This window comes from Esox lucius, chromosome 2, assembly GCF_011004845.1.
Source record: "Esox lucius isolate fEsoLuc1 chromosome 2, fEsoLuc1.pri, whole genome shotgun sequence".
NCBI lineage: Eukaryota > Metazoa > Chordata > Actinopteri > Esociformes > Esocidae > Esox > Esox lucius.
In genome coordinates, this window is record NC_047570.1 from 12807904 (window position 1) to 12822027 (window position 14124).

The 14124-nt window shown below is 47.8% G+C and overlaps 1 protein-coding gene across 1 annotated transcript in view; it reads left to right on the plus strand.

Moving 5' to 3' along the window:
• fam189a1 (family with sequence similarity 189 member A1) overlaps nucleotides 1-14124 on the plus strand; it is a 137400-nt gene that overhangs the window by 119905 nt on the left and 3371 nt on the right. The window contains exon 7 of the mRNA XM_029124013.2: nucleotides 10017-10164. Within this exon, the coding sequence (XP_028979846.2) occupies nucleotides 10017-10164 (148 nt within the window). The remainder of the gene's footprint in view (nucleotides 1-10016; nucleotides 10165-14124) is intronic.

A 14124-nucleotide genomic window follows, 5' to 3' on the forward strand; every position in this document is an offset into this window, starting at 1 on the left:
GGTTGGAAACAAGACTTTGTTTGATTTTTCTTTTACTTTGTTCAGTGCTCGTCCAAACACACGTACCAGAAAGGTTACTAAAATATCCTGCAATCTTGATCTGTATTCTGTGGAGCCCTTTGTCTGTGCCACTCACAATGCTAAATCCAAACTATCAGACGGCTTTAGTGTATTTTTATTACAGTGACAGTATCATCCATGTCTTTTTGTGAATGGGTCATGATATTCCTTACCTTTACCCTTTAGACCGCAAAATAATTCTAGAATCCTGCTGCAGATTACTGAGAATTCTGAAAATAAATATTTTTTCACAACAAACAGACATAGCACAGTAACTAAGAACAAATAACAACTACTAAGTTAACTTTTTAAAGAGCATATCATCTTCTTTAATTCAACACCACATCCATATACAGTGGGGAGAACAATTATTTGATACACTGTCGATTTTGCAGGTTTTCCCACTTACAAAGCATGTAGAGGTCTGTCATTTTTATCATAGGTACACTTCAACCGTGAGAGACGGAATCTAAAACAAAAATCCAGAAAATCACATTGTATGATTTTTAAATAATTAATATGCATTTTATTGCATGACATAAGTATTTGATCACCTACCAACCAGTAAGAATTCCGGCTCTCACAGACCTGTTAGTTTTTCTTTAAAGGTCCCCTGACATGAAATTTTCATTTTGTGAGGTTTTTTAACATTAATATGAGTTCACCTAGCCTATATATGGTCCCAAATTTTCAAAAAATTCCATTCTATCACACCGATGAACGGGTGGGGACCCAAATGCGGACACAGAGGCAGAGGAGGGCGGTCCAAAGTATTTATTGAACAACCAGGCAGTGGGCAGGCTCGTAGTGGTGGACAGGCAGGGTTCGTTATCGGGCGTTCAGATGGTCGAAGGTACAGGAGTGGGCAGGCAGGCTCGTGGTAGGGGACAGGCAGGGTTTGTTGTCGGGCGGTCAGATGGTCGAAGGTACAGGATAGGGCAGGCAGGCTCGTGGTGGGGGACAGGCAGTGTTCGTTCTCGGGCGTTCGGATGGTCGAAGGTACAGGAGTGGGCAGGCAGGCTCGTAATCCGGAAAACAGGCAAGGGTCGTAACCGGGGAATAGAAGGACGGGTAGACTGGCTGATGAACACATAGAACGCTGGAAACGACTGTACAGGACAAGACGATCTGGCAACTGCCAAACAGAGAACAGGGTTTAAATACACGGGGCTAATAGGGAACCGGGAACACCTGGTGAGGGGCGGGGACAAAACAACAGGTGAAACACATCAGGGTGTGACAGAACCCCCCCCCCTACGGACGCCACCTGGCGGCCGACCCGGGCGCACACCCGGCTGACCGGGACACCGACGATGGAAGTCAGCGATGAGGCCCGGGTCGAGGATGTCCCTAGCCGGCACCCAGGAGCGCTCCTCCGGCCCGTAGCCGTCCCAGTCAACCAGGTATTGGAAGCCCCGGCCCCGGGCCCGAACCCCCAGGAGACGCCGAACAGAAAAGGTTGGGTGGCCGTCCACGAGACGGGGGAGAGGAGCAGGCCTAGGGAGAGGAGACAAAGGACAGTTAGTGACGGGTTTGATACGAGACACGTGAAAGGTCGGGTGGACACGGAGGGAGCGGGGCAACACTAAGCGAACAGCCGAACGGCTGATGACCCGAGAGATCTGAAAGGGCCCGATGAAGCGGGGAGACAGCTTGCGGCTCTCCACACGAAGGGGCAGGTCCCGGGCGGACAACCACACCCTCTGGCCAACACGGTAGCGGGGTGCTGGGGTCCTGCGGCGGTCGGCCTGTCGACGGTACCTGGCGTTGGTGCGCAGAAGGGCCGCACGGGCCCGCTTCCATGTCCGGCGACAGCGCCGAACGAAGAACTGGGCGGATGGAACCCCGACCTCCTCCTCCTGCTCTGGGAACAACGGAGGCTGGTAGCCCAGAGAGCACTCGAAGGGGGAGAGCCCAGTAGCGGAGGAGGGTAGGGTGTTGTGGGCATACTCAACCCATACCAGTTGCCGGCTCCATGTGGCGGGGTTGTGTGAAACCAGACACCGCAGCACCGTCTCCAGGTCCTGATTGGCCCTTTCCGATTGGCCGTTTGACTCGGGGTGAAAACCGGAGGACAGACTGAGGGAAGAACCAATGAGGGTGCAGAAAGCCCTCCAGAACTGGGAAGTGAACTGAGGACCCCGATCGGAGACGACGTCAACCGGCAGACCGTGGATTCGGAAGACGTGTTGCACCATCAGTTGGGCCGTCTCCTTGGCCGATGGCAGCTTGGGCAGGGGGATGAAGTGTGCCGTTTTGGTGAACCGGTCCACCACCGTGAGGATAGCGGTGTTGCCGTCGGAAAGAGGCAGGCCCGTGACGAAGTCCAGGGAGATGTGTGACCATGGGCGACGAGGGACCGGAAGCGGTTGCAAGAGACCGGCAGGGGCTTGGCGTGACGTCTTGTTTTGGGCACACACCGTGCAGGCGGATACGAAAGCGGGGACGTCCACCCCCATGGTGGGCCACCAGAACCGTTGACGGAGGAAGGCCAAGGTCCGTCGGGCGCCGGGGTGGCAGGTAAGTGTCGAGGAGTGGCCCCATTCCAGGACTTTGGACCGGACATGGTCAGGCACAAACAAGCGGCCCGGCGGCCCCCCCCCAGGATCCGGATTTAGCCGTTGCGCGTTCCGTACTGCCTCTTCCACCCCCCAAACCAACGACGTAGCCAGACAGGAGGCAGGAAGGATACGCTCAGGCTCTTGGTGGTCCGCAGCAGGTCCGAACACGCGGGAGAGCGCGTCCGGTTTGGTGTTCTTTGAGCCAGGCCGATAGGAGAGGGTGAATTGGAAGCGAGCAAAGAACAGGGCCCATCTGGCTTGGCGGGAATTGAGCCTCCGGGCCGAGCGCAGATACTCAAGGTTCTTGTGGTCAGTCCAAACGAGAAAGGGCTGTTCCGCCCCCTCCAGCCAATGTCTCCACTCCTCCAATGCAGCCTTGACCGCAAGCAATTCCCTGTTGCCCACGTCGTAGTTGGCCTCAGCAGGTGTCAGGCGGCGGGAGAGGTAAGCACAGGGGTGCAGTTTCTGGTCCTGGTCCGATCTCTGTGACAGGACGGCCCCTACACCGACGCTGGAGGCGTCCACCTCCACTACAAACTGCCGGGCCGGGTCCGGGTGAATCAGGATGGGGGCCGAGGTGAAGCGCCGCTTGAGGGCCGCGAAGGCACGGGATGCCGCGGGAGACCATTGGAAGGCCACTTTAGTGGAGGTCAAGGCGGTGAGCGGGGCAGCCAACTCACTGTAACCCCGGATGAACCTCCGATAGAAATTGGCAAAGCCAAGGAAGCGCTGTAGGTCCAGGCGTGAAGAGGGCTGTGGCCAATCGGTGACGGCTTGGACCTTGCCGGGGTCCATCCGGATGCTACCCGCAGCCACTATGTAGCCCAGGAAAGGAATGACGGAGCGGTGGAACTTGCACTTCTCAGCTTTTACGAAGAGGCGGTTTTCCAATAACCGCTGAAGGACCTGTCGGACGTGGGAGGTGTGTTCCTGGGCAGAGCGGGAGTAAATCAAAATGTCATCCAGATACACGAAAACAAAGCGGTTAATCATGTCCCGGAGCACGTCGTTCACCAGGGCCTGAAAGACAGCCGGAGCGTTGGTCAGCCCAAACGGCATTACCAGGTATTCATAGTGGCCACTAGTGGTGTTGAACGCCGTCTTCCACTCATCTCCCTCTCTGATCCGTACCAGGTGGTAGGCATTGCGGAGGTCAAGCGTCGAGAAGATGGTGGCGCCCTGGAGCATCTCGAACGCGGAGGCAAGCAGAGGGAGTGGATAACGGTTCTTCACCGTGATGTCATTCAGGCCCCGATAATCTATGCAGGGACGCAGGGTCTTATCCTTCTTGGCCACAAAGAAAAACCCCGCACCAGCAGAAGAGGAAGATGGTCGGATGATCCCGGCCCTGAGAGAAGTCCCCACATACTCCTCCATGGCCTTTGTTTCAGGTCCGGACAGGGAGTACAGGCGTCCACGGGGGGGCGACGTGCCTGGGTGGAGGTTTATGGCGCAGTCATATGGCCGGTGTGGTGGTAGGGAGGTGGCCCGGGCTTTGTCAAAAACCTCCTTTAAGTCCCAGTAGTCAGCAGGGACAGATGACAGATCGATGTCCGTGGACAGGGGGGCGGCCCTGGTCAGAGCCTGTGGAGCGGCCTTCAGACAGTGTGCCAGACAAAAGGGGCTCCAACCTGTAACAGAGCCAGTAGTCCAGTCAATGTGGGGGTTGTGTTTCACGAGCCATGAGTGGCCTAACACAATGGGAACATTAGGGGAACGTAAGGGCAGGAACTGGATCTCCTCACTGTGGTTACCAGATAGGGTCAGGGTAACAGGAACTGATATCTCAGACACCCGCCCAATAGAGCGGCCGTCCAGGGCTGTGGCCTCTATGTGTGGGTGTAAGGGGCTTGAGGGGATGCCCAACTGCGCAAGAAGGGAGGTGTCAATAAAACAGTCATCAGCCCCTGAATCAATAAGAACATTGACACTCAGGGTTTGGGAACCCCAGATAACAGTGGCAGGAAAAGGAAAGCGCGCAGTGGGTGCCCACCGTGTCTTGGTCTGACTCACCCGTATCCCTGCTGTTACGGGTGAGCCCGTCCCTTTTAACGGACAGCTGGCGGCATAATGTCCTTGCCCTCCGCAGTAGAGACAGCTGTGACTGAGCATTCGGCGTTGACGCTCCTCCGGAGTCAGACGCGCCCTGCCCAACTGCATGGGCTCAGGTGTAGGGCTTCGGTTAACCTCGGTGAGTCTCGGAAGGACTCGGGTGGTGTCGTCAGACCCAGTGACGCTCCACCGTCCAGCCCGCCGGGATGCGGAAGTGCCTGGGCTGGTTGACGGTGTCCTCTCTCCCGGTCCCGTTCCCGCAGTCGGCTACCTATTCGAGTGGCCATGGACACGAGACCATCCAAACACGTGGGCACATCTCGGGCAGCAAGCTCGTCCTTGATGGGGTCACACAAGCCGCTGTAGAATGTGTCGAGTAGCGCCTCAGAACCCCACGAACACTCCGCTGCCAGGGTACGGAATCTGATGGCGTAATCCGGCACGCTACTGTTGCCCTGCCGGAGTCGTAGGAGCCGGCGTGCCGCTTCCCTGCCGGACAGAGGGGCATCGAAAACCTTCTTTACCTCCGCCGTGAAGGCTGCTAGGCTGTAACAGACGGGCAATTGTTGGTCCCAGATCGGCGTGGCCCAGGCCAAGGCCCGCCCGGACATCAAGGTAATAATGTAAGCAACCCGTGACTTCTCCGTAGGGAACGAGGACGGCTGAAGCTCGAAGATGCGCGAGCACTGGGAAAGAAAAGGCACACAATAACTGGAGTCACCAAAGAACCGTTCGGGGGCAGGTAAGTGTGGCTCCCTTTGGGGTATCGGGGAGGGCGTTGGGAAATCGGGAGTAGACGGGGCAGGAGGCAGGTGGGGAGCTACCTGTGCGGGCAGGGCCAGGGTTATTCTCTCTAGCCTTCGCAGCAGGCATTCGTTGGCCTCCTGTTGGCGCACTCTCTGCTCACGGAGTTCCTCAGCGATGCCGTGGAGTGCCTCCTCGTGTCGACCCACGACGACCCCTTGGCAGGCCACTGCGTTGTGTAAATGTTCCAACTCCGCTGGGTCCGACATGGCCAGATCGTTCTATCACACCGATGAACGGGTGGGGACCCAAATGCGGACACAGAGGCAGAGGAGGGCGGTCCAAAGTATTTATTGAACAACCAGGCAGTGGGCAGGCTCGTAGTGGTGGACAGGCAGGGTTCGTTATCGGGCGTTCAGATGGTCGAAGGTACAGGAGTGGGCAGGCAGGCTCGTGGTAGGGGACAGGCAGGGTTTGTTGTCGGGCGGTCAGATGGTCGAAGGTACAGGATAGGGCAGGCAGGCTCGTGGTGGGGGACAGGCAGTGTTCGTTCTCGGGCGTTCGGATGGTCGAAGGTACAGGAGTGGGCAGGCAGGCTCGTAATCCGGAAAACAGGCAAGGGTCGTAACCGGGGAATAGAAGGACGGGTAGACTGGCTGATGAACACATAGAACGCTGGAAACGACTGTACAGGACAAGACGATCTGGCAACTGCCAAACAGAGAACAGGGTTTAAATACACGGGGCTAATAGGGAACCGGGAACACCTGGTGAGGGGCGGGGACAAAACAACAGGTGAAACACATCAGGGTGTGACACATTCGGTGTAAATTGAGCATTTTCTATCTTTCTCTGACTTGGAGAAAACGGAGAATCAAACAGGCTGATCTGGACCCGTCTCTTTGTGACGTCGCAAGGAGAAATTGTTAACTCCCATGGTAACTCCCCTTTTTCTGCTTTGCCCGCCCAGAGAAAGAATTTAAATAGAGCCAGGTGTGAGGCACACATGTGTGTGAGCGCGACTTCAATTTGTCTACGCGACGAGGAGGGGCATCATGGCTTTTGAGCGAAGGAAACACAATAATTGCTCAGTAATAGGATGTAGAGATGAGCAACGAAGCCTTTTTTTACTTCCTTCGTACATGCCACAGAAGAACCAGTGGAATGATTTCATTTTCTCCGGAAAAGCGCCGACACAGCTTCCCAAAGTTTTGCATGTCTGTGTCAAACATTTCACCGACGACTATGTACATAATCTTACACAACAAAATTATTTACTCCTGCGCGCACATAAATATATAGGCTTTATATATCTTGTGTAACGTGACTTCATGATATGAAGGGAGAATTTTTACATTTAAAAAAACCCTCTTCTCTAAACTAGAATATTTACTGATATAGATGCTAACACAGCTTTAAAATCATCTCAAATCAGAGAAACATGAAAAGGCAAAAGCAGATTAGCTTTAGCTTTAACTTACATGATAATCAGACATCCTAACAAAGTATCATATAGACATAATATTTTTAACTAACCATTCAGAAACATCCTTCTGGAGGCGCTGAGTTGCAACTTCTTCATCCGTTGCTTCTCCATCTGGATCGGATTCTGGGTCAAACTGAAATGCTTCAATGTGTCTTCGTGCCATTGCAATATGATCCAGACATACCGGTAAACATGCACGTTACCTTTGCCGCAAGATAGTAAAGGCCACGCCCACCCACCACCATGCCCCGCCTTTTTCATCCTCATTAAAATTTTAAGTCACAGACACCAATACGGGCCGTTTGAAGGAAGCTCATTCTCTGACTGTATTGTAGTGGCTATAATTCTGCAGCAAGGCTGAATTTTTGAAAAAAGATTTCAGATACAGTACTAGGGACCACTATGGCCTATATTAAAGCCTACAAAAAGTAGCATGTCATGGGACCTTTAAGAAGCCCTCCTGTTCTCCACTCATTACCTGTATTAACTGCACCTGTTTGAACTCGTTGGCGCAATTATTATAAAATGGAAGAAGTTCAAGATGACGGTCAATCTCCCTCTGTCTGGGGCTCCATGCAAGATCTCACCTCGTGGGGCATCAATAATCATGAGGAAGGTGAGGGATCAGCCCAGAACTACACTGCAGGACCTGGTCAATGACCTGAATAGAGCTGGGACCACAGTCTCAAAGAAAACCATTAGTAACACACTATGCCATCATGGATTAAAATCCTGCAGCGCACGCAAGGTCCCCCTGCTCAAGCCAGCACATGTCCAGGCCCATCTGGATTATTCATCCTTGCCAATGACCATCTGGATGATCCAGAGGAGGAATAGGAGAAGGTCATGTGGTCTGATGAGACAAAAATAGAGCTTTTTGGTCTAAACTCCACTCGCCGTGTTTGGAGGAAGAAGAAGGATGAGTACATCCCCAAGAACACCATCCCAACCGTGAAGCATGGAGGTGGAAACATCATTCTTTGGGGATGCTTTTCTGCAAAGGGGACAGGATGACTGCACTGTATTGAGGGGAGGATGGATGGGGCCATGTATCGCGAGATCTTGGCCAACAACCTCCTTCCCTCAGTAAGAGCATTGAAGATGGGTCGTGTCTGGGTCTTCCAACATGACAATGACCCGAAACACACAGCCAGGGCAACTAAAGAGTGGCTCCGTAAGAAGCATCTCAAGGTCCTGGAGTGGCCTAGCCAGTCTCCAGACCTGAACCCAATAGAAAATCTTTGGAGGGAGCTGAAAGTCCATATTGCGCAGCAACATCCCAGAAACCTGAAGGATCTGGAGAAGGTCTGTATGGAGGAGTGGGCCAAAATCCCTGCTGCAATGTGTGCAAACCTGGTCAAGGACTACAGGAAACATGTGATCTCTGTAATTGCAAACAAAGGTTTCTGTACCAAATATTAAGTTCTGCTTTTCTGATGTATCAAATATTTATGTCATGCAATAAAATGCAAATTAATTACTTAAATCATACAATGTGATTTTCTGGATTTTTGTTTTAGATTCCGTCACTCACATTTGAAGAGTACCTATGCTAACAATTACAGACTTCTACATGCTTTGTAAGTGGGAAAACCTGCAGAATCCTGCCGTGTATCAAATACTTGTTCTCCCCACTGTAACTTGTTTTCTCCCATTTTGTAGACAGTGGTAAAATATCGACCTCTCACTCTTCCTACTCCTCTCCCTCTGAGAGGGCAGCACCCATTTGCCACTACACACTTGCCTGATAGACTAACCAGATAGTAAACTAACTTCAACAAGCAGTTGTGGTTGCTTCTATGACTGATCGGTAGACACAATAAACTAACACCTAGGTTTGCATAAAGTATAACACTGCGACGGTTTTTGGGCGAGATTAAGCAGGCAATCATGCGAGGTAGGCGCAACTAACGTGATCATAAAGTGAGCATAAGGCACACACATCTCGAGACATTGAAAGTACGTGGCGGCAGATGGAGAACATCATCATCAAGTGACGACGTCAGAAAAGCACAACATTACAGGCTCCAGTCTTGGCTAGCTAGTGAAAGTGACAGCTCGTCACCTCACACGCGAAACACGTGACCAGACCAATGTTTTTATAGTCTTACATACAAACCGAACCAGACAATCAGTTGTCTGGTTAGCTATTGCAGTTTGCATATATGAATGAAATCGGAAGAAATGCGATAAAACATTTCACTAGTTATCTGACTACACAGCTAAATACTGCAACGTATTCAATTACAAGAGCGAGCAAGTGACCATTCGAGCTGCAGCTGATGAGCTCGTATATAAAGTTATCACGACAGGGTTACTATTGCCATCTAAAAGAGATTACTAACGTTTCACAGCATCGAATATAGACAACACCAAACTTATATCTGCAGTGTATTTGTTATTCACCACGACATCATTATCCCTTTCAAAGATCAAAGATGTTTTCGACTTCGTATCACCAAACCACACAGAAACAGCCTTTTCTAACATAAGAAGTCGTCCCCACTTTGGTGCTAGCACTTTAAGTAAATAAATTATAAAAACAAAAGAAAAGTCAAATGACAGCACACCCTTTTTCTGGTTTCTTATTAATGACAACATCCACGGGAATACAGTGACAAGATTTTATCAGGTAGACTTTGTGATATTTACACAAATATTATTGTTAAAGAAACACAGCCGTCTGCGCCGCTACAGCATAAGGACGTCGGCGGCCGCTATGGATTCTAAATTAGGAGTGTTCCATTTACACCTCTTTGAAAGCATGCTGATCCTACTTGGCAAGAGCCCCCACGTGTTCTCATCAATTAGGATGTAAATCTATCCATACAGAAACCTGCCATTACATCATCGTGCGCTTGATTGATTGATTCAGACACTGAGGTTCATATGCTGCTACTTTACATAAGAATGGATTTTAATTTAAAAAAAAAGATGGCTTTCGCATTGGTGAGATATCTTTAATTAACTCCAAATTAAAAGCAATAATCCGTTTTGTTTATATCTCTCAACCAACTGAATGTGTTTGTTGACTCTTTAAATGGACCTGTTGACAGATTGACGCAAATGGTGATATCTTTACAGCTTTCTCATCACCTGTTTCTCTCATTCAGAAGTCTTCATCTGGACTTTCCACACTCCCCGTTCAGTGCCATCTATGGAGTGCCCATCAACAGCCCTGGGACCCTTTACCCCTCTGAGTTGCCCCCTCCATATGAGTCGGTGGTGGGGCTGGGAATGGGGCAGACCCCGGCCAATCAGGTGAGTACCACTGCCTGTGTCTTTGCTGGCTTGAGTGGACCATAAGTATCAGACAGCAGTACAGTTTTAACCGTTTTTTCACTTTTAATAAATACTCTTTTCATAGTCTCACATTACTTTAACTCCCATCTTACTGTTGAATGCCTTCCTTTTTTTTACCAGCACACTGTGTACATTGTAAGGGCACTGCAACAATCGAGAGAGCTAACAAAGGGATTTTGACTTCAAAATATTTTTTTTGTTTGAGATAACCAGACAGAGACACATGTTTCAAAATATTTTTACAGAGAGAGGCTAGACAGTTAGTGGCAGACTGGATTTCTTTCAAACATAAAGATTTTTATGGAGCGTCTTTAGATTATTCATCCTGCGTCAACATTCTGAAAGTATGTCTGTGAGGGGTTTTACCCTGGTAGTAGTGTTTTTTATATCCAGAACCCAGGACCAATCTGTGATTTAATGATCACTGGAAAAGGAGCTACTGTCTAAATACTACAATGCAGGTTTGATTGAATTGAATTGCCAGAGGTTTTCATTGGAGTTGTGGATGAGTGGATATTATGTTATTACCTCTGTGTAAATGACTGCAGCATTCTGCTATAGAGGAATTTTACTTTGGCAGAGGACTATTGCGGATCTTATAAAGTCCCCTTCGCTGTACTCATTTCAGACATTCAGTGTGGTGAGAAAAAGTATTTTAGAAAATGTACTCATTACACAGAATGCACATTTTTTCTGTTGCAACACAAGACCAGGTATTTTGGTTCTATTTACATCAGCTTTATTAGTTGAACCCAAAAGACATCAAATTTTGCCTCAGAGATCAGTCATGAGGGGTACAATTGATACACTTTCTGGTACATTTTGACAATTCAGACCCCTTTACCTTTTACAAATTTTTTGTGTTATATACCTAATTTATAATTTGTAATTGATTACATTTATTCTTTGCCATACATTTTTATACAATACATAATTATGAAGTAAAAACACTTTAGAAAGGTGTGCCAATTTATTTAATTAAACTGAGTATGTTCAACCCTTTCGCTATGACAGTACAAATTAAGCTCAGATGCATCCTGTGCTCTTTAATCATTCTTTCTCTAGATCTTGGAGACCACCTGTGGCAATTTGATTGGGCATTATTTGGAAAGGCTGTCTACATTAGGTCTCACACTTCACAGTAAAGCTCTGAGCAAAAACCTGATGAACTCTGCGTAAACCTCAGAGATAGTATCGTGTTGAGACATAGATCTGGGAAAGTTAGGAAAAATTGCTCAAGCATTGAAAGCTCCCAGGGGCATAGTGGGCTCCATCATTGTGAAATGAAAGAAGTTCAGAACTACTAAGACTCTTCCCAGAGCTGGTCATCCATCCAAGCTAATTAATATGGGCCTTGGTCAGGGAGGTGACTAAGAACCCAATGGCAACTCTAACAGTGTGAGAGTGACTCTGCAGAAATCGGAGAACCAGCCAAAAGAACAACCATCTCTGCAGCACTCTTTCAATCAGGTATTTATGGTAGTGGCTAGACTGAAGCCACTCTACTGAGTAAAAGGCATATGACAGGCTGCCTGAAGGACTCTGAGAGCATAAGAGAAAAGATTATCTGGTCTGTTGAGACTAAAATCGAACTATTAGGCCTGAATACCAAGCACTATGTCTGGCAAAAACAAGGTAACATTCATCACCTGGCTAATAGCATCCAGACAGCACTTGAGAGGATATACAAGGAAGAATAGGAGAAACAGAATCCAGTTGTGCAAAGCGGGTAGAAGCACACCCAAGAAGATTTAAAGCTGTGATCACTTCTACAAAATACAAAAAAAGGGGCTGAATACTTTAGAATGATTAGAAAAATGCACACATTTCAAAAAACTTATTTTCACTTTGGCATTATAGAGAATTGCTTATAGATCCATGGCAAAAAATTGTTATCATTTTTAAATATTTATTTAATGAATGTCTATATAAAACAACATGTGCTGGACGTAATGAGGTCTGAATACTTCCTCAAGGCATAGTAGTTCCTGGTGAATGCAGATTTGTTAAAGACTAGATTCCCATTTAGTTAGTGGTGTTATGGAAATTCCATCGATAAGAACTCTTAATGGTAGTAAGTACAGAGACAAAAGGGGGTTTTTTTACTTGCAAAGTGAGAGGAGTCACATAGCTTACAGAATAAACCGTGAGGCATCTCTAAAGTAACACAGAACAATCCTTAGTACAATACGGGTAAAGGGGTAGGGAGACTGATGTACATTAGTTCAAGAAATTCCATGACAGTGGGTCAGTATTTTCTTCATGGAAGACCTACAGTTAGGGCCGGAAATAATTGGGCACTGACACAAGTTTGGTTATTTTGTCTGTTTACCAAAATATATTTAAGTTACAGTTAAATTATGAATATGGGCTGAAAGTGCAGTCTTTCAGCTTTAATGTGAGGGTATTCACACCCAAATTGGAGGAAGGGTTTAGGAATTACAGCTATTTAATATGTAGCCCCCCATTTTTCAAGGGAAGCAAAGTAATTGGACAATTGACTCAAATTGTCTGTTTCATGGACAGGTGTGGGATATTTCTTCGTAATTTTTTCATCAATTAAACATGTAAAAGGTCTGGAGTTGATTCCAGTTGTGGCATTCGCATTTGGAAGCTGTTTCTGTGAACCCACAACATACGGTCAAAGGAGCTCTCAGTGCAAGTGAAACGGGCCATCCTTAGGTTGCAAAAAAAAATCAAATCAGAGAGATAGCAGGAATATTAGGAGTGACCAAATCAACAGTTTGGTACATTCTGTGAAAAAAACACACTAGTGAGCTCTGCAACACAAAAAGGCCTGGACGTCCACGGAAGTCAATAGTGGTCGATGATCGTAAGATCCTTTCCATGGTAAAGAAAAACCCCTTCACAACATCCAGCCAAGTGAAGAACATTCTCCAGGAGGTAGGCATATCATTATCCAAGCCTACCATAAAGAGAAGACTTCACAAGAGCAAATACAGAGGGTTCACCACAAGATGCAAACCCATCATAAGCCTCATGAATAGAAAGGCCAGATTAGCCAGCCAAGTTCTGGAACAGCATTCTTTGGTCAAATGAAAGTAAGATCAACCTGCACCAGAATGATGGGGGGGGGATTTATTGGAGAAGGCTTGGAACGGCTCATGATCCGAAGCATACCACATCATCTGTAAAACACACTGGAGGCAGTGTGATGGCATGGGCATGCATGGCTTCCAATGGCACTGGGTCACTAGTGTTTATTGATGATGTGACAGAAGACAGAAGCAGCCTGATTAATTCTGAAGTGTATAGGGATATATTGTCTGCTGAGATTCGGCCAAATTCAGAGAAGTTGATTAGACTCTGCTTCACTTTACAGATGGACAATGACCCAAAACATACTGCCAAAGCAACCCAGGGGTTTTTAAAGCAAAGAAGTGGAATATTCTGCAATGGGCGAGTCAATCACTTGATCTCAACCCGATCGAGCATGCATTTCACTTGCTGAAGACAAAACTTAAGACAAACAACTAAAGACAGCTGCGGTAAAGGTCTGGCAAAGCATCACAAAGGAGGAAACCCAGCGTTTGGTGATGTCCATGCATTTCAGACTTGAAGCAGTCATTGCCTGCAAAGTGGTCTTGACAAAGTATTAAAAATGAACATTTTATTTATGATTGTGTTAATTTGGCCAATCACATTTGAGCCCCTGAAATAAGAGGACTGCACGTGAAAAAGTTTGCAATTCCTAAATATATTCATACGATATTTTTGTTCAAACCCTTGAATTAAAGCTGAAAGTCTGCACTTTAACTGCATCTCAGTTGTTTCATTTAAAATCCATTGTGGTGGCGTACTGAGACAAAATTATGGAAATTGTGTCAGTGTCCAAATATTTCCAGACCTAACTGTATGTCCTGGTCTCCAGTGGCTTCCCTTCACTGTTGTGTAATA